Source organism: Rhinatrema bivittatum, chromosome 2 (genome assembly GCF_901001135.1).
Source record: "Rhinatrema bivittatum chromosome 2, aRhiBiv1.1, whole genome shotgun sequence".
Lineage (NCBI taxonomy): Eukaryota > Metazoa > Chordata > Amphibia > Gymnophiona > Rhinatrematidae > Rhinatrema > Rhinatrema bivittatum.
This window is the reverse complement of record NC_042616.1, coordinates 266,790,991-266,813,831: the sequence shown is the minus strand read 5'-3', so window position 1 is coordinate 266,813,831 and position 22,841 is coordinate 266,790,991. Positions and strand designations below refer to the sequence as shown.

The following is a 22,841-nucleotide window of genomic DNA, read 5'->3' as shown; positions in this document are numbered from 1 at the left end:
CTTGATCTGTTAGTGCGGTATAAAAGATTTGAGAAATAAATAGGTTTAGACAAGGCAAAGAAAGAAGCTGATTGCATGGGCAGAAATTTCTCCAGATCAAGGCCTCCCAGAAGTCTGGGCCAAGGACCTATAAATCCTAAGTAGTCTTCAAGAATGGGGTACTGTCATGCTGTAGCAAGAAGCAAAGCAGCTTTAAAGCCTTTCCAGATTGCAGGCCAATTGACAGGGTCACTTTAGCCTTATCGCTGGAGTAGTCATGAGCAAACTGCTGGAACATGAGACAGCATTGCTTCATGAACTCACTGAACCCTCCCTTGTGTCCAGTTAAAGCAGTCTGGGAACCGCCTGCATGGGTCCCCAGAGCCTGGTGCAAGAGTTTCTTGGCAAGCACCAGAGTAGCTGCTGCAGCCATGAACGGTTACCGAATTTGCGGGCTGGGCCTGGAGTGAAGCCTCTGGAACTTGCTCCTGTGGGGGTTAGAGCCCATTCTGTAAAGCTGACTGCAAGCATGAAATCATGCATGCCCATGGCTCTATGTTCCTCACCTCTCCACAGGGACAATCATGACGTAGAGGCCTAGTCTGGAGGCCCTTTGTTATTATGTTGCACACAGATCTTGTACATGGACTATCCCATGGACCCCGGGAAACCCCCCCACATTAATCTTTCCTTGAATTATCACTCTTTAAGGAAGGCAGCATACGTAGTTATGGGAACGGTTGGGTAGATGAAACATTTTGCAAAAAAAAGGTATGGCATTGGGCCTGTAACCCTCGATGTGCTTTCATACTGTTGGAAGCCCCAACAATGGACTCCAACTTCAGCCTAGCTTCATACATGAGTTAATCCAAGCTGTCAGTGCTATCAAGGTCCAGCTATCAGGGATCACCCTGGACAGGAGGTGCATACCTGGAGAAGCTAGGCTGAGGTGTGAAGGTGAAGCCTAGGGGCTGGACAGGAGCCAGAAAGAAGTATGGAGCAGGAGCACATTAATTGGATTACTAGGCAGGTACACTCAACTCTGTCAACATCAGAGGCCAGGTGACAAGAGCTTCCACAGGGCAGATGCCAAGATATTTGTTGGACCAGCAAACTGCATGCCTTCTGGTCTCAATTTAAGGCACACCCAGTACCGGTCCAATCAAAATGTTGCAGAGGCATGGACTAACTCTCTCTGGTGTACAGGGTAAATATGCTATGACGCCATGGAGCTCCAGCAGCCTCTGGAGCTTAGCTACAAGTTCCCAGCCTGAAACTCCCAGAGCCACAGGTTCAAACCTCAAGTGACCCCCCAACACTGTTCTCCATATAGGCGTTACATTTTTTGGAGCACTGTGTTCCGTGCTACAGCACGTCAGCCCCCTTCTTGAAGGCTACGTGTACATCTAGAGAAAAGAGGAGAGATTTATGTGGGGGTGGGAATATATGAAACAGATTTAAATACCTGCAAGGAAACAATGCACAAGATTCAAACCTTTGCTGATGGAAAGGAAGCTGTAGAACTAGGGGACCTGATAGGAAGATCCAAGGGGTTAGACTCAGGAACATAAGGAAACTTTTTTTTTTTTTTGTAGAAAAAGGATGGCGGACACCTTCAATGCGCTCCCGGAAAACGTGGCGAGGACACGGACGGTAATGGAATTCAGAAAGGGTGTGGGAGAAAACACAGAGTGGTTAGAGACTGGAGGTGAAGAAATGGGGTAATCCGTCTTAACTTTTGGTGTAACGTTTTTACATGGGGGTAACCCGCATGAGGTGGCAGTTATTACCAGAAGAAACTTGCTGGGCAGACTGGATGGACCATTTGGCCCTTTTCTGCTGTCATGACTGTTTTCTTTTTAACTTCAAGCAAACATTTCCAAACTTCAGGTCAGGAAGTAATTGAACTCTAAGAGCTGTTTTTTTTTTCCTACTTAAGACCCAGGTTTTATTATTAATTTTGCCTTCTAGGCACCAGACTATACAGACATCCGGCATTAAAAAAAAAAATTAATTAAAAAAAAAAAACCCAAACCACTCTTTCATGTGAACAAATCAAAGCTCAATTGAATGACATTTGCCTTCCCCCCCACTAAAGAGGGAGAATGCACAGTGGCTGTACATTAACTTTTCTGTTCAGACGAGGGGGGGGTGCGGGCAAGGTGTCTCAACAGTTCTAACGTATTATGGAATGAACAGGCGCCCCCCGCCCTTGACAGACAAGCATTGTGTGCTCTATGTAGGCAGTGTAACAAATGACATCCTGCTTCACGGAAGTGAGCCGTCAACTCCCCCCCGTCAGGCCGGAGCAGTCTGTTCTTGCTTCACGGTCGGTCGTGTCGTGTCACCTTTGTCACGATGACCCCAGGTGAAAGGAACTCTTCAGCTGCTAAAAGTTTATGCCATTAACTGCAAGTGACCCGGTCAAGCCTGATGGACAGGTCACTTTATTCCAGTGTCAGAGGAGCATTTACAAGCTCTGCAAACTGAGAGCGAGTCTCTGCCAGATAAAAAGGAGAGGATGGTCCCAAGGGATCGCCAGCCTCCCCCACTTAGAAGGGGGAATGCCCACTTATTTGGTCAAAATTTGGGTGTATTGTTGTCCCCCCCCCCCCCTTTCTATCTGTGCATTTAAAGAATGAGACTAAGGCTCCCTTCAGACTCCCCCCTGAGTTGCTCCCCAGCACTGGATGCGTGTGCAGCTGCTCGGTCTTGTCATGTTTGCTAATTTTACAAGTCATAATTCTCTTTCACACATTCAGCTTCTACTCACCAAAAATAGAGCAGGAAATTTAGGGGGATTCATTACTGAACTGACATCAGTAGATCAAAACAAACCTGCCGAATAGAAAGCAACTAAAAAAATCAGGAGGGGGTGGGGGTCAAGCCCAATGGGAGCGCTGCTGGACATCATTAGACCAAAACAAACCTGCCGAATAGAAAGCAACTAAAAAAATCAGGAGGGGGGTCAGGGGTCAAGCCCAATGGGAGCGCTGATGGGCTCCCCAGACTCGAGCCTTCGGGGGCTACAGCCCAGTCAGGTTTTCCGGGGAGGTCCTATCTGCATGCACTGCCCCCCACTGTATGCAGACAGATCTCATGCACGCTCACTGTGGAAATGCTGAAGACGCGAAGGGTTGCGGCCCTCGAGGAGCACGTTTCAAGGACACCCCCACGCTTGCTGAAGAGGTGGCATGCACAGACCCTGGGGGGAGAAGGAACGCCAGCCAGCGGGGTCAATAGCAACATCTAGTGGTCGACTCAGGGCTCACGACGCAGATCTCTCGAGGGAACCGCAGTCTGCGACTGCCAGGGACTGGGCCGAGCGAGGTGGGAAGTGACGTAAAACAGGGGAGGGGAGGGGACTGCTGGGTAGTTGTAAATGAAGGTTACTGACACTGTAAGCCTAACAGGGACTGGTTCCGATTGAGCTGTGAGCCCAAAAGCAGAAGGAAACTGCCAGAACGAAAAAAAAAAAAAAAAAAATATATATATATATATAAGAAAGCCATGCAGTCAGGGAGAAGTTTGAAAAGCCACAAGGAAGCCAGAGCAAGGATGTCAGAAATGAAGAAAAAAAAGGATTACTTCAGGTGGGAAGAGCCCTGCTCCACCATGGAAGCAAACGGGCCTGGTTTCCTATGTAACAAGCTAGGCCAATCCACCTGCTTCTATGCATCTTCCCCTATTGATACAGAAGTAGGAGAAGCTCTTTGGTCTATCTGGCCCCAATTATATTCAGATATTGATGATTATTCATTGTGGATTTCTTGACAATCAAGAACCAGGGCTTGTGCACCTCTGCTCTACTTATTGGTTCATTCTGCCCATCAATTATTTTCAGAACGGTGTGAGTGTAAAATACCACGCATTTTCACCAAGAAAGAGAAAATAAAAATAGAGAGAGTAGCTGCCTTCCTCTCCCCTCTAGCACTGGCAAAGTGGCCAATTTAAATCTGTCACTTTTAGTATACACATGGAGCTCAGACGAGTACCAAAATAGAACAGCAGACAGCAGGAAGTAACTAGATTTGTGTAAAATTTCTGACTCACACTGTGGAATGGATTATGAGGTCGATGTGCAAAGGCTCTGTCCAAGTAATTTTTGGAGTTACTTGTTTTGTTTGTTTTTTTGTCCAAACTAGATTTGAAATTTCCCCTGCTCCCTAGCTACATTTTGTTTGGGTAGCTCATTACCCTCCCCAAAATTTAGCCAAATAAAAAGAGGCGGTGATGGAGATGTTCTGGAGACGTGGTCAAATGGTAGTCAATATTCAGAGTTAGCTGGTTATTTCTGGTCAGAAAAATACCTCTCCGATGGTTATACGGATAATTTCATCCGGGTATATTCAGCAGAACATGCAGGTAAACGTATTTACCAGGGTAACCTTCTGTTTCTCTGCCCTACTGAATAAATCGACCTCTGTCCACACACACACACACACAGCCACAGATGCAGCCTACATTCCTGTTTTATTCACCGTACAGTGCACGACTTGGGAGAGCAATGCACCCACGCACTCTTGACAACTTTAGCAAACCTTTACAGGCTCCAGCGAAGGGCGGCGGATCACAGACCATAGATCCACTGTGAAAGTAACATGCGCAGGTCAGCAAACCGCTGTCCCGCCTTTATGGAGTCACTTGGGGAAAAAGCGAAGCATACCCGACTACAAAGCTGGGCGCTGGGATGTCTGCAGGGGCTCCCAAGTGCTGCAAGACTACTGTACATCAAAGAGCTTGTAAACAAGCTATAAAAAGGCCATGCCCTTTAACAAAAAATGTTTGGCATTTCAGGGGCACTATTTTCTGACAGTCTACTCACTGAATGTGGGTCAGGCGGGGGGGGGGGGGGGGGGGGGGGGGGGAGAAAAATACTGCACAATCTGAGTAACAGATTAAGAGAGAGAAAGCACCCCGTCTTCATGTTAATAGAGCAGCATGAATTATACAAACACTGAACCATGCTGAATGGGTTCACGCAAAGGTTGCGAGCCTGCAGACAAACTGAATGAGAGAGCCGAGCGGCAATCTGGGAAACCGATAAAGCAAGGCCTGATTTTACCACCATTGACATTTTTTTTGGGGGGGGGGGGGGGGGTTCCTGATATGGAGGTAACCCTCAATGAAGTTAAGTGGCACAGCACAGGCACCCACAGAAAGGGTGCTGCGCGCTGAACACAGCCAGAGACGGCACGTAGCACGTAACCGGAGATGCCGGAGTCTGTAACCGGAGACCACGCGGGTACACGTCGCTGGAGTTGGCGGCTCGCACAGTGGACTGCATCCACACTGACCCCAATAAGGACAAGGGAAATAAGCACAGATTTCTACATCAGAATTACTTGAGTCCTAGAGGCCACCATGGCAGAGGCAGTCTGGGATGAGGCTGCAATCACCGAGTTCTGGTATAATGGGAACTAGGATTGGGATGCGAGCATCCCAGGCTATGATCATCACTTTAGAAGAGAGAGAGAATAGTGAAACGGGGAGGGAGGGGGGGGGGAAGAGAAAGGCGTTCCATGTAAATATCCATCTAAAACAAAGGGCGAGCAGGATTTATTTGGGGGTTGATGTGTTCATCCTTGTCCTTGACTATGTTGTTTGCTTAATGACTGTGAATCGCTTTGTACAGAAGAGTTGAGAAAAGTAGGTAATAAAATGTACTAAGTAAAAGCTGAGTTACGGCAGCTTGCCCTGGATAAACCTACATTTCTGGGTACTTGGGTGTATTAAACAGACCTTCGGCATACAGCCTCGATAAGAAGCATCATCGGGATCTTGTGCAAGGAGGTCCTGCTGGGAGGGGACTTGGGGCGCACTTACCAGGCCAGCAGCTAGAGTGAAGTAGTCCTGGATGCCTTACGAGGGGCACCTCTCAGACAACTAGAGCTCGCTCACGCGAGGGATCTGCTATAAATCGAGGCAGAACGTCAATGAGCTCGGGGCAAGGCAAAACTTTGGGTTTAGCGATTACTGTGCTGTGCGATTATTAACTGCATCTATGCTCTTTAGCTCACTGCGTTATTTAAACCTAGTTTATGCTAGACAAGGAAAGAAAATGGTGTTGTGTTTGGGTTACCCTTTTGTGTGTGCAAGCAGCTGTGCATGCCTTGCTTAGCTAGGGCTGGTGCCATTTCCTGAAAATCCCTCCCTTTGCAAAAGTTGCAGAAGTTTTCTGTATTTTCAGATTGTGGTTAGAAGACTACAGGCGGAAAACTGTGCATTCTTCTTCTGGATGGTTGCAGAATTGTCCCTGACTAATGGCATCCCTTTCCTTCCCAGGCACCAAGCACGACGCAGTGAGGAGGGAGCAGTGGTGATCAGACACTCCTCAAACGGGGGGCCCATTTTCAGCTCCCTGATCTTTTCTGTTAGGACAGTGGCTGGGACTCAATAACATCCCCAGGCTCCCAGGATTTGGGGAGTATTCTTGAAGCCCAGGAAGATCCTAAAGTGAGAGGACTAGAGGTGATGAGTGGAGATAGTTCTAGTCACCTTTTTCCTGTCTGTTTTAAGAAATGGAGTTTCAGGGTGGAGTCAGAGGAAGGACCGCCAGGCTTGTGATATATGCGGCAGAGCTGCTGCTTAAAGAACTGTCAGCAGAAGCTCATCTGTAACCGTTCAGGAGAAATTTTCAGATCTTCATATTATTAGCAGGTACCAATACAGAGAAAGTCCCAGGGCTGGGCTAATCTCTAAACCAGTGGCTCTCAACCTTTTTTCTATGGGGACACACCTGGCAGATAATGCTTACAGGCGTGACACACTGAACACTTGACCATCACAGGGCTAAATGTAAACATATACTCTGCATCCAGAGGAACCCGCCCCCTTCCCAAACAATAGGGGGCGGGTTCTCAGTAACAGAAACACAAACTCCCTTACTGCCAGATGCACTGTAAAATACAAAACCTGGAAAAACAACAAAAACCACTCAGCACCTGTGTAGCAAACCTTCCATACCACTGCAGCACTAACTCCAAGACCTCAAACAGCAATAACACTGCCTATGAAAAGGCAGCAGTGCAGCACCAATGCACGTCCTATTGAGAATGAGAAACCGCAGCAAAAGATTGATACAAATCCCTACCATTAGTAAAATACCTCACCTCAGTCATACATACAGATCTGACAGTCACCAAATACAGAATAAAAGACCACAAATTATGAATGTGGAGACAGAAACTGGAATGGAAACCTCAAAAAGCCACTCTGCATGCAGTGCAAAACTGGAGAACTAGAAACAGAAATACATATCCTCAAACACAAGCAAAGTACAAAGATAAAAGAAATGCACATTCCCCAAACTGACCTATTAAGGCTCTTGCACCCCATCACTCCTCTTCCATGCTTCCATCATCCTTCACTTTTCCCAATTACTCCCTTTCAATCATCCCCTCACACTCCCATCCCCTGCCCCACATTCCTGACCCTCCACATCCTCTTCCCTGTGCTCTCTCTCTCTCTCTCCCCTGCTTGACTCTCCCTACCCCCTCTGCCTGCTACCCCGACCTCCTGTCTCCCACCCCTTCCTGCTCAGCAGCCCCCACACTCCCTCTCCCTTCCACCTCTATCTGTGCAGCCTCCCCAACCTCTTTTCCCCCACCCTCCACAGGGTGACGAGCTCGGCAGCAGCATCACTGCCAGACTCAGCCGGGGGAGATAAAGTTTGTGTCCCATCAGGCCCAGAACAGCAGGAGCTGGCAATGTCTCGCTCTGATCTGGGAGGAGGAGGAAGCAGCCTCCCACCGGGCCAGAAAGAAGAGAAAGAAGTGAGAGCAGCCTCCCATCAGGCCCAATGTAAGAGAGAGAGGTCAACCAACTCCCACCCGGCTGATGAGGCGGCAGCCATCTGCTGACCCTGCGACACCTCCAGGGACCTTGCGACACACCTGTTGAGAACCACTGCTCTAAAGAGTACATTGTGAGGGAATCTGGAGGAAAGGATCCCCTGACACAGTGTTTCTCCAAACTTCTCAAGCCCAAGGCACACCAACATTAACAAAAATGTTGTGCGGCAGGCCAACCTCCACCAAACAGACTGTGCAGATGTGGAATGGATTTATGGCCGAAAGAAGAGCTAGGAAAGCAGTGATTATCCCACCAGAGGGAGCACATACACACGTCACAGTCACACAGGGCCAGTTCCTTCCAGGAGAAGTGATAAGTTGGTGTGAAGCAGGTGTCTGGCTCAATTAGTTATCTTGGCTGCCAAAGCTCCCCCAACCACTGCAGCTCCAACACTCAAAAAGAGTCACATCCAGTACTCAACTTGCTCCTTTGTCTCACGCAGCCTGGGGATAAGGCAGAGGCTGGAAGGACTCAAAGGAGGCGGCTGAGGAGGTGCTGCGTGCACTGTATGTGCCAAACTATCCATGCCCTGCATGCCGTACGTTAATTACAACACAATATGCTGTAGCTAGGAAGAAGAGCCATGCATGATTACACTCTGAAAAGGAGCTCCTACATGTTTAAGACGACACCCCTGGTGTGTGTCTTGTCGCTGCGAGGTGCTGGCTTGGATCTGAGCATCAGGCAGTGGTTATCTGGACTGATTACTGTAGGGATTGTAGCAGAACCAAATGTAGCATCAGCCAAGCTATTAGTTAACATCTTGTACCTCAGTAAATTGTGTGGCTGGTGCATCTTTTTACTGAAATGTCTTAACCCTATGGACCCTGGAGCTATTGCTTCTCCGGACTGAAGAACCCCACAGTCTGCATGGAGCTGGCCAATCTACCCCTTTCCTCTACATCAGTCCAATCATTTTTCTCACCGCCTCTTGCCCTCTCTCTCTCCAGTCCTCCAGGTCATTCACACACACACACACACACACACTCACACCCCCGCCAGCCAATAACATACCCCCACTCATACCCACCAGTCTAGCTCCCAATATCCAACCCTGCTCCCCCCCCCCCAGCCCCTAATACTCCTATCTTCCCCAATCCACCACTCCCTGTTCTTCTCCTGCTCTCCCTCATTCTCCAAATCCCATTCTTCCCCTGCTCTCCACCCCATCCCCAGGACTTCCCTTGCACACTCCCTTCCTCCTCCGACCAAGTTACGAGACCCTGATCCAGTTCCAAGTCCCTTCTTTTTCTCTGGGCCAATGGCCTGGCACCTGTAAGCCAGCTGGGCTGCAGCTTTGTGCACAGACACCTCCCTTCCTCCTGCGGTTGAAAGATCCTCTGTATCCATGGTTCAGTCATCAATTCTTTGCCCTGCTGGTCAAAGAGGAGACGCCGCAACTGTGTGGGTTAAAGGAAGGAGGAGGCAACCCATGCACAGAGCTGCAGCCCGAATGGCTTGAGAGGTAGCCACCAAAGTTAGGGAGAAGTCATCTTTTTGGAGGGAATGATCTTGCCCTTAGCAATGCCCCTGCTGACAAAATAATATAAGGAGCATGGGAGTGGCAAGGGAGAGAGAATGACACAGATGAAGCAGGAAAGGAGAGGGAGCGTGGCAGTATGAAAAGAGAAAGAAGAAAGAGTGGGAGACTCGGAGGGAGCAGAAGGAAGACTAGGAAGAGTTAGGGGATAAAATGCCATATAGGAGTGAGGCAAGACAGAAAGCTGGGATGGGGAATATGATGGGAAGTAAAAAAGAAAAGAAAAATGTACCAGAAGTGTGAAGTGCTAATGGATGGAAGATAGGCAGAGGGGAGAGAGAGAGAGGGACAAGTGACAAGTAAGGGAAATGTCAGTTGTAGAGGGAGAACTGGAAAAAGGAGAGGGAGTCAGAAGGAAAAGTGAAATGGGAAAACAGGAAAGAAAAAAGGAAAAAGATGAAAGAAGAGGGGAGAAAAGTAGTATAAGGTGAGGAAAAAGCCAAAAGAAAATCATTTTTTAATTCTCAAGCTAAATATCTGTTATGTGACTGGACTTTTTTTTTTTTTTTATTAAGTATTTTAAATTCTAGCTGACGCCCTTCTCACCAACAGGGCAGAAGCAGCCCCCTAACCCCTCACTGCCACGCCTTGGCCCCACGTCTTCCCCCTAATGGGCACCCTTTCAAAGTAACAGGAAGAGGCAAAGCCACGGGCTGGCTCATGGTCCCCTGTGCCTAAGCGCCCGGCAGCCAACCAGGGTATTCTGGAGGAGCTGAGGTGTATAGGCAGTGGAAGCCCAACCGCAGTTAGAAAAAGTACAGAGAAGAGTAACCAAAATGATAAAGGGGATGGAACGATTCCCCTATTAGAGGTTAGGACTCTTCAGCTTGCAGAAGAGAAGGCTGAGGGGAGATATGATAGAGGTCTATAAAATAATGATGGAGTGGAAGGGTAAACATGAATCGCTCGTTTATTCCTGTGCCAGCTGATGCGATAAGATGTGCACAAAATAAACAGGCGCTTATACTGAGCGCCCATTTTCCTAACATGCATGCATCCACATCCACCGTGCGCCTGACGCAATATTCTGAGAATGAAATCGAAGCGGCGTACAAAAAGGGTGTGCTAGGGAGACGTGCGCTTCTGGCACTCAAAAGTATATTGCATTGGGCGCACGGTTGTCTAAATTGTGCATTCCTAGCAAAAGTGCGTCGCCTGCATGACGTTACAGAAATCTGCCATGTTTTCTTAAGGTGTCCTTTAGCTAATCATGAAGCTTACTCCACTATTCCCTATATACATTTTTTAAATTTTTGTTGTAACCCCAAACAACTAAATCTTATACTAATCTCTCTAAACAATCCTATCCTACAAGGGGCACATTTATTGCAACATGGAGGACCAAATTTTTTGGTTTACTTGTGAGCCCTTGACTGCGGGTAAATTTTACTCCATCTCCGGATCTGGAGTTAATTTTCCGGTGTAAAACAAAAATGTGTGCTGGGTGCCCAGCCATTGGGTGTGCTTTCCTGCATTGGGAGTAATAGCCAATGTCTTCGTTTGCATGGTATTTAAATGCGATGGGCACCATCAAATATACTTTGGTTAGGATGTGCGTTATAGATGCACTAATCTCCTTCCTGCATTGACCCTATGATTGCACATCCAAAACGTGCTTCCAACCACGAGTAAACCTGTGCTAGGCTGATCACACTTTATTGCATCAGTCTCTCAAAGAATATAAAGACTAGGGGATATGCGATGAAGTTATTAGATAATACATTTAAGAAAAATAAGAGAATGTATTTTTTTTACTCAATACATAATTAAACTCTGCAATTCAAGGCTGGAGGATGTGGTGAAAGCTGTTTAGCTGGGTTTAAAAAAAGGTTTGGATAAGTTTCTAGAAGAAAAGTCCATAAGGTGAGGAAATCCACTGCTTGTCCCTGGGATAAGCAGCATATTGACCTTTTGGGATCCTGGCAGGTACTTGTGATCTGGATTGGCTACTGTTTGGAAAGGGGATACTGGGCTTGATGGGCCTTTGGTCTGACCTAAAATGGCAGATCTTAGGAGACAAAAGGTATTAGCAAGGGAGGAGGAGAATAAATTTGAAGTTGCCCAGGGCAGCTAGAAATTTTGTACCGGCCCCAATTCAGGACACCAGACAACACAGTTTCTCAAAGGGAAGACCCTATCAATGTTGATTTCTTAATGAGATGGCACAAGAGGGAGGTACAGAAGATGTTACTTATCTGGGCTTTGGTAAGGCTTTTGACACAGTTTCAAACTGAAGACTAGTAAATAAACTGGATGGGGTGGGAGCAAGACAGAAAGTTGACAGCTAAATGAGAACTGATTGAGTAACAGAACAGGGAGAGAATGGTGAAGTCCACTCTGGTGAAAGTAAAATGGCCAGTGGAGTAGCCCGGGGCTACTCAGAAGTGAAATAAAATGAAAGTGGACTTGCAAAATGTGGGAAAATGGTCAAGAGTTTGGAAAATGAGGTGCAATGCCAAAAAGTGTAAGATTCTGCCTCTTGGGGCACAAAATAGCTACATATCATGTAGAAGGATAAGAACTGGGAACCATTAAACAAGAAAGATCTAGAAGTAATCTCAGATGACCTCAAGTTAGTCCATTAATGTCATAAAGCAACAGTGAAAACTAACAGTATACTTAGGTGCATAAGAAGTATCGTCAGGAGGCAACAAAGGAGGCGAAGCTGCCTTTGGAGGTCACTAGTCAGCCTCCACCTTGAGTTCTGGAGGCTGCGCCTTCGTGAGGATGGAAACAATTCAGGGAACAGCTAGCAAAATGATAGAGGGCTGCAACACAAATCCTACAGAGAAAGGCTTCGCAGATGCAGCATGTACTCTGTGGAGGGAAGAAGGACGGGGGAGAGAAATGAAGTAGAGGAAGGCAAAATTTCCACAGAGATGGAACGTCAAGGACAAAAGGTCATGATCTGAAGTTGGATGGAGGAAACGTAAGAACACACTTCTTTACCGGGAGGCTGTGCCTGGAAGAACCTGTCAGCAGACGTGGCACAGACCAGTACTGGTGACCGGCATGGGATGAACAGAGGGCAGTGCTTGGGAAGCTGCAGCCGTAACCTGTGACATGAGATGTCAGTAGTGATGTTGTATTAACAGTACTTTGTGGTTCATGAGCCAGTGGTATTTGTACCAGCTTGGGATCTAGAAGTGACGCGGTCTGTCCAGCACACACAGTAACGCTGCATGGCATTAAACCCCTCCCATGGGTGGAGGCGCAGCCCTAGTGCTCGGAGCAGCAGGCAGAGAACCAGGGAAGGCGGGGGTTCAAATCCCGCTACGCCTACTGAGGCTCCTTGTGACCTGGGGGGCAATCACTTCACCCTCCCTTGCCTCAGATACAAACTGAGAATGGAAACCTCCGAGGACAGGGAAACATCCACTGTACCTGAACTAGTAACTCCCCTTGAGCTCAGATGTGGAAAGATAAGTTACATTCAAATTCAAATCCCCCTCCCATCCTGATTTTAATGCCTAATTGGTTTTGTAACCATTGTATTTGATTTTCTGTACATTCCTTTTTATTTTTGGCATTGCCTGCCCACCCCCCCCCCCTCATCCCTGAGGAAGTTTCTGCAGGCACTCATGATCCCTCCCACTCCAACCCAAACCCCTCCAATCTCTTTTTCTCCCTCTCTCGCTGAAGCCTCCCGGTGAAGACTGAAATTATGTACAACATGTTATAAAGAGAGCCAACGTTCAAGGTCTTCTCTTGACATCAGAGAACACAAGATCAAAAGATCAAGTGTGCTGCTGGCACAAGAAGTCCAGAATTCCTTTAATGGGCTTATTCAGGCTCTGCTCTGTATACTTACTGCATAACTGTACATGGCTTTTTGAATAATAAAAAAAAAAAGTTACACTAAGTAACTTCTCCCTTTCCGTTTCCTACAAGGCAGGTTCACTCCTCACGCCAGTCTCCCCCCCGCCACTTCTGCACCTCGTGCATCACCACACTCCTATCCCCCCCCCCCCCCCCGCACTATTCTCTCTTTCCTCCCTCTCCTTTCCTCTGGAGTTTCTCGGTCTCTGCTCTCCACTTTCCTCTTTCCCCATCAGACCTTCAGGCTGGCAGCATGGGCTCCATCAGTGTGTCCTGCAGCTCTCCCCGGAGTCTGCTTCTGCTCAGCTCTTCTCCGGCTTCTGGTGGCCTGAGAGCGGAGCGCTGTAACCGAGCCAGGCCCCAGAACCATTACAGCTCAGCACAATATCACGTGCTGGAATGGAAGCACGGAACTCTACTAGTTGCTCTCACGCCTGCTTTAAAAAAGGCGCACATGTAGACTACTTCCATCTCCACTGCAGGAGCCCCCTTTCATGGATATTTTCAGAGGAAGCAAGGAAGACTCTTCTGAAGGAAAGGCATCAGGAAGCAGAGAAGGAATGAAAGGACAGGGGGGGGGGGGGGGGGGAGGTCATAAACCAGAGCAGTGCGTTTAATAAGTTATCAATGAGGCTTCGGATTCAAGAAATAATCCGAAATCACATACCTCGCAGGAGCAGCAGTAAACCATCACATGAAAACCAATACATTTTTCAGACGAGATCTTTCCATGGCCCTCACTGGTTGCTGCTGTTACCGTGTGACTTAATACATTCAAATCCACTGAGGACTATTCTGGATCATCCGTATTTGTACTTAATGCCTACTAAAAAGAGTCAGGCAAGGGCCATTTTAAAGCTCATCTAACTTCTTTATCACAAATCATAATGAATGCCGCTCCTAAATGGCAAAAATGTTAAATTCAACACAGACTTTGGTTTGTATTGCAAATCTATGTAAAAAAAAAAAAAATTATACATACATACATACATATATATATATATATATGTTTGGGTTTTTTTTAACTTCTCAGCACAGGTTTTGCGACAGCTCCAGAGTTGCAACATTATCTGCCCTGACTTTCTGGACAGAATTCATGGGGCTTTAAGACTGTCTTCACCCCAGAGCTGGAGAACCCGCTACACCCTTGGGTTTGTACTTTCATTTTATAATACAATTTTGAAAGAGGAAATATTCCATTATAGTTCAAGTTAAACAGTCGTACAAGGCATCATAGGATATATATAACTCAAATTCTCTGCTAACGTTCAAAACCCATGGCGCTCAGCATTGCCTGTTGTTTTCAGCTTTCACGGACCTCGCCCTTGTAAACAAAAGCTCCCTGCCCTCACCTAATCAGTCAGGTGCTTTGACACCCCCCTCCCCCACCCTACCCATCAGCGCCAACTTTACAAAGTGATTGGGCTTGCTCCAATTAACCCCTGCCCAGACACAGCCAAGGAGTCTGCTCAAGAACCCCAGAGCTGACATCTGTGCTGAGGCCAAGATGTCTATCAGTTTTGTCAGATTTGATAGATAGATATATATATATATATATATATATATTTTTTTTTTTTTATTTACAGCTCCTCAGAGCTCTTTATACTCCTGCAGAACACAACACTGTCCCAGTGATTCAATTTCTGCACTGTAGTAGATTAATCCCACCCAGATCCTCTGAAGCTTCTCTAGACTGATAATTAATTGCTTGTTTGAGGTGGTAGAAAGTTAATTAAAACAACTTCCAGTGTCTCAGTATAACCCATTGGGCAAGAATGATAATGAAATGGCCTCTCCACATCTACTTTAACTAATGTGCAGAGAGGGCCACCCAATAGCGCAAAGTCCAGCGTTAAGGGAGGCGGAATTCCAGGTCCCACAAGATCAAATCTCTCTTGCTAAAATGCATTGGCTATTGAACATTTTTCAATGAAAAAAAAAAAAAAATGAAGAGCAGTTGCTTTCTGTGGCTGGAACACTGATCTTGTAATACTGCAAGACCCAAAGCTGAAAAGTGAAAAGAATACCTTTTAGAGTAGCAAATTTAAAGAGAAGATAGTTTCTATGTAATAAATGCAACTTACTCAATTAGGGTAGAACTTGCTTTTTCCTCTTATATTTATGGATGAGTAGAGAATATATTGGCTCAAAGTGGAGCATATTTGCCCCCTTTTCAGGCATCAGAAATAAAATGTAATAATGCACATTTTTCTCCTCAGCAAAGACTGATACTGATGCATTTATGAAGTGTGAAACTGTACATATTACCAAATTTAATACAAATTCTCTCTGAAAGAAAATAGGTAAACTAAGGTTACAGAGGCCCAGTCTCAAACTTCACAAGCTGTTTCACACGCAGACCTGCCAGGAGATCCAGATCGGGACGGGAGACTTTGCATCCACCCAAGTGTACTAGGGATTTCTGAGAACTGCTTCTGTTCGCCATCAACACTGCCAACATCAAAATGAATCAGGACATATCAAAATATGAAGACCGGCAACAGGGCGAAAATCTCCCTCCCAGAAACGGGATCCTTAGGTAGGTTTGATAAATACATCTGGCATACCATCGACAGAGCACGTTCTTGCAGAGTAGGCATTCATTGTCCTCAGAACGTAAGGCCGCAGCGTCCCTCATCCTGGCAAGGTTGAACCACTAAGCTGCAGAAGCGAATGTCATTAAGTTTACATTGCCACCTTCCTCCCGTTTGAATTCTACTACTATTATACCAGAGCCCAGATTACTGGTCCGTGAATACTTCCTAATCCCTAGGAAGAGAATCGCATTATTTTACACAGCACTGAATCAAATCTTCACACACAAGCTAATAAAAATGTTTTGTTTTCTTGTACTGTGTAAGGCACGTAGCATGAGTGGAAAGCAAAGTCAGTGAGAGACACTGCATTTGACACTTATACTGACAAGTTAGCGAAGTGCCTTTTTTTTTTCTCATTCCTGAAGGGAAAAACTTTATTCCAGCAGTATCCCTTGTGTCCTTGGCACAAGATCAGTGATGAGGTGGCACAGCAGAACTCACAGAGTTCTATTTACCGCAGCTCCCATGATTAATGAACGGCCTCTGTCAAAGATAACAAGCATCAACACGGGTTGATAAATAGGCCCTCCATATTCATGGGGATATCCCACAGGAGCTACATTGTGAACGCTTCTGCTAGGGCTCCCAGCACTGGACTGAAGCCATAGTCATTTCGCGTGGGACACCTGAGCGGAAGACCTGAACCGGTGGGGCTGGAGGCGAGAGCACTTCTGCCAACGCTGTGACCTTACAAGTCATTCAGTCCCCACGCGCTCGCTCTCTCTCTCTCTGCAAGACTAACTTTGTGAAGATCCCCTCTGTACTACTCCTCTCACATCTGCCTGCCAGTTACTGTCACTCAGGGCCGACACTTCCATTAGGCAAACTAGGCATTTGCCTAGAGCGCCAACATTTTGGGGGCATCAAACTCCTGTTGGCAAAAAGGCCCAGAGGGATGATGTGCCAGAGCCAATACCAACAAAGCAGGGGGGTGCCTCGCTGATGCCATAGCTGCTGGTAGGAGGGAGCGAATGACTGAAGGATGGTCTAAGACACCAAATATTCTTGCATTAGCCCGGCTATCACTTTGCTTCCTTTCACTTGCTACAATGTAGAAACTGTTTTTTAGTCTTTCTGTAACAATTACCACCCACACAAGATCACAGGTTCCAGTTGACTAAATCTGTTGGATTCTAGGACCCTCTCTCCCCTTCCTTCCCATGGCACTGCTTTAATTTAATGGAAACGGTGGTTTTTCCCATTAGGTGTGGTTGCGCTCTCCCTGGAATGGCTGTCAATGTCATGCAAAGCAGCAACTAAAAAAAAAAAGACATTGCCCAACGTTTTGTCTACAGCTCTGCACAAAGCTGGCCTGAACCAAAAAGTTTGATGGGTACACCCAAGCCATCAGTTCTTCTGATTCAGTGCAAGTGTGGCCTCCCTACCCAAAGCATAAGTGCCACAGCTGGCTGCTGGTTTCTCAGCTACTCAAAACTTCGGGGATGGGGGAACTCACCTGGGAACCAGAATCTTAATAAACCAGAGTATTTTATTTTGGTATACATTCTTTTCCACTTTCTAAAAACCCCTGTTCCGACAGCGGTGGTAGAAGTTGCCAGACCACATCTCGAACTAATTCCTTCTGCTGGCGATGCTCCACCTAATGAACAGGCAGCCCATCACACTGCTCTGTTAGGCTCTTAGCATTAACGTGCTACACTTTTCTCCTCCTCCTCTACACGGCACGGCCCTACTGCCAACCCAGCAGCGCTTCAGTCACTGTGTTCAGGGTGCAAGGACAGAGGCTAGAGAGGGGACTGCACTTCATTTTTAAAGCAGAACTGGTAACAAACCCACTTCTCAAATAAGTCAGCTGGCAGGGAGAACAAGTAAAATCATTAAGAGGTTTATTTGATGCCACAGGAGGCAGATGTCAGAGTTTTGCTTTCTTTTTTTTTTCATATGAATGCTGCCATATGGTTAGAACCCTCAGTAAAGTGATGCCCTGCTGATTCTTATCACAGTCAGGCTGAGCACGAACACCATCAACTGGGCGGGGAAGGGGGCTAAGATATCTTTAAAATGGGTCACTGCCATAATAAAAAGGGCATTTTCACCATATTTAGGGAAAGGCAATAATATATAAACAGTTTAGAAGACAGCTGAAGACATACTTGTTTTGATATGTTTTATTATCCAAGTTATCAGGCTGATACAGTGTGGTGTGCTCGGCTGAGTGCACCGTTTAGCGTGCGAATGGCCGTGCATTTTTGACACGCGTCTGTTACCCCTTATGCAGTAAGGGGTTTAGCGTATTGAAAACATGCGGCCAAGCCCCCCTAAAACTAATAGCGCTCATCACATGCAAATGCACGTTGATGAGGCTGTTAGTCAGTCCCCGGGATACTGAAAGTAAAAAATGTGCGGCCAAGCTGCATGTTTTACGCTCAGAAATTAACACATGCCCAAGGGTACAGAAAAGCAGAAAATACTGCTTTTCTGTACACCCTCCGACTTAATATCCTAGTGCTCAATTTTACCGGCATCAGTTTTCCTAACCCACGGCTGTCAGCGAGTTCGGAAACAGTCGCCGGTAAAATTGAGCATCGTTTGTCCGGACCCGCAGACAGCCACCTCTACCACTAATAAGGAGGCGCTAGGGATGCACTATTGTCCCTAGCGCCTCCTTATTAGCGCTACCCCCCATTCAAATACTGAATCGCGCTCCCAGGAGAGGTGGCTGGGAGCACATCGGGAGAGCGGGCGCTCAACATGGAGCGCCCGCTCTCCCGTGTTTCTTTCTGTATCAGCCTGTATGTGTTTTATTGCGCCCGGCTCAGCAAGAGATTCTCTTTATATGTGGTCTATAAATAATAATAATATTATATTTAATTCATTACAACAAAGAAAAAAAATATTTGGACCATCACCAAATGAGTAAGCTGGAGAAACAAGAAGCTTGTGATTATTTTGATTTTTAAACAGGAGGTTTAATCTTCTTGGCAACAGTTTTTATCATCATCCTGTTCGGTGGCAGGGTGTTAACTTCCCATATTACAGGAGTTCTCAATCTTAGCCAAAAGACTAAGTAAGAAGAGACCAGCCTCGGTTTGATTCTATGCTTGATCTGAACCAAAAGGGTTGAGATGTAGAAAAATACTACTGCTGTTTTTTTACTTTTCCCCAGTTTACTCCATGTCACAAGCTCTTGCAGAAGACAGGTTATCAACTAAGTTTATCTATGAACTCCCAGCAGGCCAAGTTTAATCCATTTGTCAGTCTGAGTGACTGGTGTGTCATTTATTTAGTTAAGTATTTTTATACTTCCTTCCCAGTCAAAGACTGCCCAAGGCAGTGTTCAAATCATAAAAATAGAAAAGCATGGACAATAAAACCAAATATTAAACAAAGAAGTTGAGCAAAAGTGCACAGTAACCACAAAACCATTTAAATTATACCCCCGATCAAAAACTTTGAATACTTCCAAAAAATCTTAGTATAAAAAGTTATAATACATTAATTCCTTAAAGATACATTACACATTCTTAAATACCACCCTAATTAAAATCACCATACAGATCTCACTCACACCAATCATACTTCACTTAGCAATATGAACCTCATTCATATATAAAATCATTACAATAAGGCCTTAACCAACCTTCCTTCTGTCTAAACCATAAACAATATTTTAGATAAATTTCTCACACCCAAAATGTGTAAAAAAAAAATGCAAAGATTACATACAATACACACACATAGAGCATAAATTCACCAAGCTTTGCATTTTTTGACTAAATCAGGAAGGGTTACATATCCTCAGCCATCTATAACCTGAATCTAGTTTACCTGAGAAAGGATAAACCCAATAATTTCTTTGTCAGTGCCATATGGATATCAGAATTAATATTTTCAAACATGCCCTCCCGCCCCCCCCCAAAAAAAAAAATTATAGTGTTACATTTATTCTAGTCAGATCACGGACCTGTAGATATTTTGATGAGATACTAAACTGGTCTGGTCTGCAATGAAAGTTATGCACAAGAAAACCAAAAAAGTATCTAATGTGGAATGCCTTAAGTGCCTGAATCAAATTTTCACTTTTTACTAAATGAAATAGCATGATACTAATAGCAGCACACTAAAGAAGCTGGCATGCACTACTCCCAAGGTCAATGTGTAAAAGATGTGTCCTGTGGCTGCATAGACTGGAGCACCTGCAGCAAAGCCCTCGAGTTGGGCCAGATGATCTCTAGTGCCAGGCGGCTCTCTGCTAGCCCAATACACGAAGGCTCATAAATCGAGGTACCGTGCACCAGAGTCCCCAGTGTCCCATTGCTACTGTGCACTCTCTGAACTGGAAGGGTAATTCAGACTTAGCCTGCGCCAACAGTTCTTTTTGCCAAAGCAGGCTTGCGGCGGCTCTGCCAGCCAGCACCGGAAAAGCTGCATCTGGAGTTTTGTTGCCTTCGTGCCCCCTTATCAGCAACACCTCCGCTACAGCCCTCACCATCACCCCCACCGCACACACCCAGTGGGGAACTCCCGCCCACATCGGGATGAGAGGTCATTTATCCCATTACCCCTTCCCTTGAATTTTAATAACAAATTGTAACTATTTCTATGATTTTGCTTTCACACTTTTTTTTTTGGGGGGGGGGGGGAGTAATGCCCTCATCCTGCCACGACTCTTGCTGCTAAAAGCAAATGTTAGTAGTTTGATCGGGAATACCTTCCCTTTTCAGAATATATTACCGTAGATAGTTTTGGTAAAAACCCCGCTGCAAAAAAAAAAAAAAAGTTTGAAAGTGCAACTCCGTTGATACTTTAGGTTCTCCATAAATGAAGCCTCCTACCTGTTCTCCAGCAGGCTCATGCACAGCACCTCGCGCACGCCCGGGTTGTTGGCCTTCTCCAGCGAGCAGCGCTGCAGGTTCCAAGTGGCCACGCGCAGCACGGGACGGCCCTCGCGCACGCCGCCGAAGGCCTCCACGGGCGCGCGGCTGGAGACGAGCTGCACGGGCCCGCCGGGGGGGAAGTCCAGCTCCTCGCTCTGCAGGCTCAGGGAGGTGGGGCTGGGGTGCGGCCGGCCGGCAGCGGAGGGGGGCGGCGGCGGCGGCGGGTCGGGGGGCTCGCGGCGCAGCGAGCCGGGCGAGTGCTGGCCCGAGGAGCCGCCGCCGCCGCCGCCACGGCTCCCCCCCACGCAGATCTCGAACCTGACCTGCTCCAGGCGGGCGGCGCCCACCCCGCTGACCAGCGCCAGGTCCTCCACCTTCTTGAAGCCGCCGATGTAGTCGCGGTATTCGACGATGCTCTGCGCCACGGCGCGGCTCACCCCCGGCAGGGTCATGAGCTCCTCCTCGGTGGCCGTGTTGATGTTGAGCCGCTCGGGGCTCACCAAGATGTGGCTGAAGTTGCAGGCGGCGCTGAACTTGCGGCCCTTGGCGCACAGGTCGGACGGGTCCTTGGGGATGGACCGGTGGCAGCCCAGGGTGCTCCCCATGGTTTATGTTCAGCAGGGCCACCCGCGTTTGTTTTATTTTAGTTCAGTTCAGTAAAAAAAAAAAAAAAACCACAAAGTCAATAGGCTGGCAAGACTGCGAAAGAGAGCGCATGCATGGTCGGGGGTGGTGGTAAGGAAACGCCAGGCGAGAAGTCCAAGACCGGATCTCGCAGCCGAGCCGCTTCCAAACTGTGCAAAAAACCGATTTCAAAGGTCAAGAAGTCCGGAGCATCAAACTTGGATCTGGAAACTTTCAAGTCGTAAAATGCAAAACACAGTCTTTGCTTCCAGCGCAACCACCTGCAGACAGAAAACGTGCAAAGGAGGGCGGGGTGCTAACAACCCCAAACAGGACGGAGCCGCATCCGGGAGGGGAACGGGAGCTGCATCCCGCAGAGCCAACCCCTAGCCCGCCGGCTGCACGCTCAGCACCGCCGCCGCCGCCGCTGCTGCAGACAGGGACTCCACCGACCTCCTCTCCTTTTCACATTTCGCCCCTCCGATCGCTCCTTTTCTGCAGCTTCTCTCCTCCTCTGCCGCTCTCCCTGCCCTCTCGCTCCCTGAACGCCCGCCTCCCCTCCCGGCCTGCCCCGCCCCGCAGCTTCCCTCTCGCTCTGGTAACTGCTGAAGGGGGAGGAGAGGTGGGGAGGGGTTCCGCGTTGAGCAATCGCCAGGCCAGAGCATCCCCTGCCCCTGGCCCGTCACACGCGGGACGGATGCGGGCGCCCGAGCAGTTTGCACTGCAGTTTCTCCTGCTTCCAGGAACCGGGGAGGAAGGTGGTAGCGGCGGGAAAGGCTTTTACGAAAACTGAAGAAGTTTGCTCTGCTGTCTGCCCCGGCAATAAAAAGAAAGTCTCAGCTGGCAGAGCATTCTGCAGTAGCGTGGGGGAAGGGCCAGGAGGTCCGGCGGCCAATGGGAAACCGCGGTGAAGGGGGAAGGTGACAGCAAACCCCGGTCCCAGTTTAGGAACGTTTTTCACATAGGGAGAAGAGCCGCAGAAAAACTGTCCTTTAAACACACAAAAAAAGGGAGGAAGGGTAAGTTAAACGGTGCAGGGCGGGTGCGAACAATTATTGTGCTGGCCCCTGTCCCCATGGAGGGGAAGGGTATTAGGTACCTTAGGCAAACCTTACAGCCTTGCCCACAACCCACACCCTTTACAGACACACAATTAAATTATGCATTTATAACATTTTACATGTCAAAGAATATTCAAAAGTACAGTCTTCTGAGAATAAATATCCCTTAGAACATGCATATTATATTTACATGCACTGCTGCGGTGCCAACCAGAAAAACTGTAAAAAAAAAAAAAGACACTTGGAATTCTATGGAATTAGACATTTTGTAATATGTGTTGGGTGTGGGCTTGGCACCCAAAAAGCTATGAACAGAAAGAATTACCATTACAATATGGTAAACCTCCCATACAAAAACAACCCTAACAACCTTATCTATGAAAAGGCAACACTGCACATTTTACAACAGGCCCTAGTGCGCCAAGAAAACTCTTATTAGGAAATTAGGTTGCTATAGAATTACAGGAATTACATGCCAGCAAAATACTTCATCTTGGTCACATATGCAGAACACAAAGATCCTGACCAA

The 22,841-nt window shown here is 47.1% G+C and overlaps 1 protein-coding gene across 1 annotated transcript in view; it reads right to left on the bottom strand.

The window, feature by feature from the left end:
• The window catches only part of EEPD1 (endonuclease/exonuclease/phosphatase family domain containing 1), a 163,897-nt gene extending 141,845 nt beyond the window's left edge, over nt 1–22,052 (bottom strand). The window contains exon 1 of the mRNA XM_029589489.1: nt 20,586–22,052. Within this exon, the coding sequence (XP_029445349.1) occupies nt 20,586–21,232 (647 nt within the window). The 5' untranslated portion in view covers nt 21,233–22,052. The remainder of the gene's footprint in view (nt 1–20,585) is intronic.
• Between the last annotated feature and the right edge of the window lie 789 nt (nt 22,053–22,841).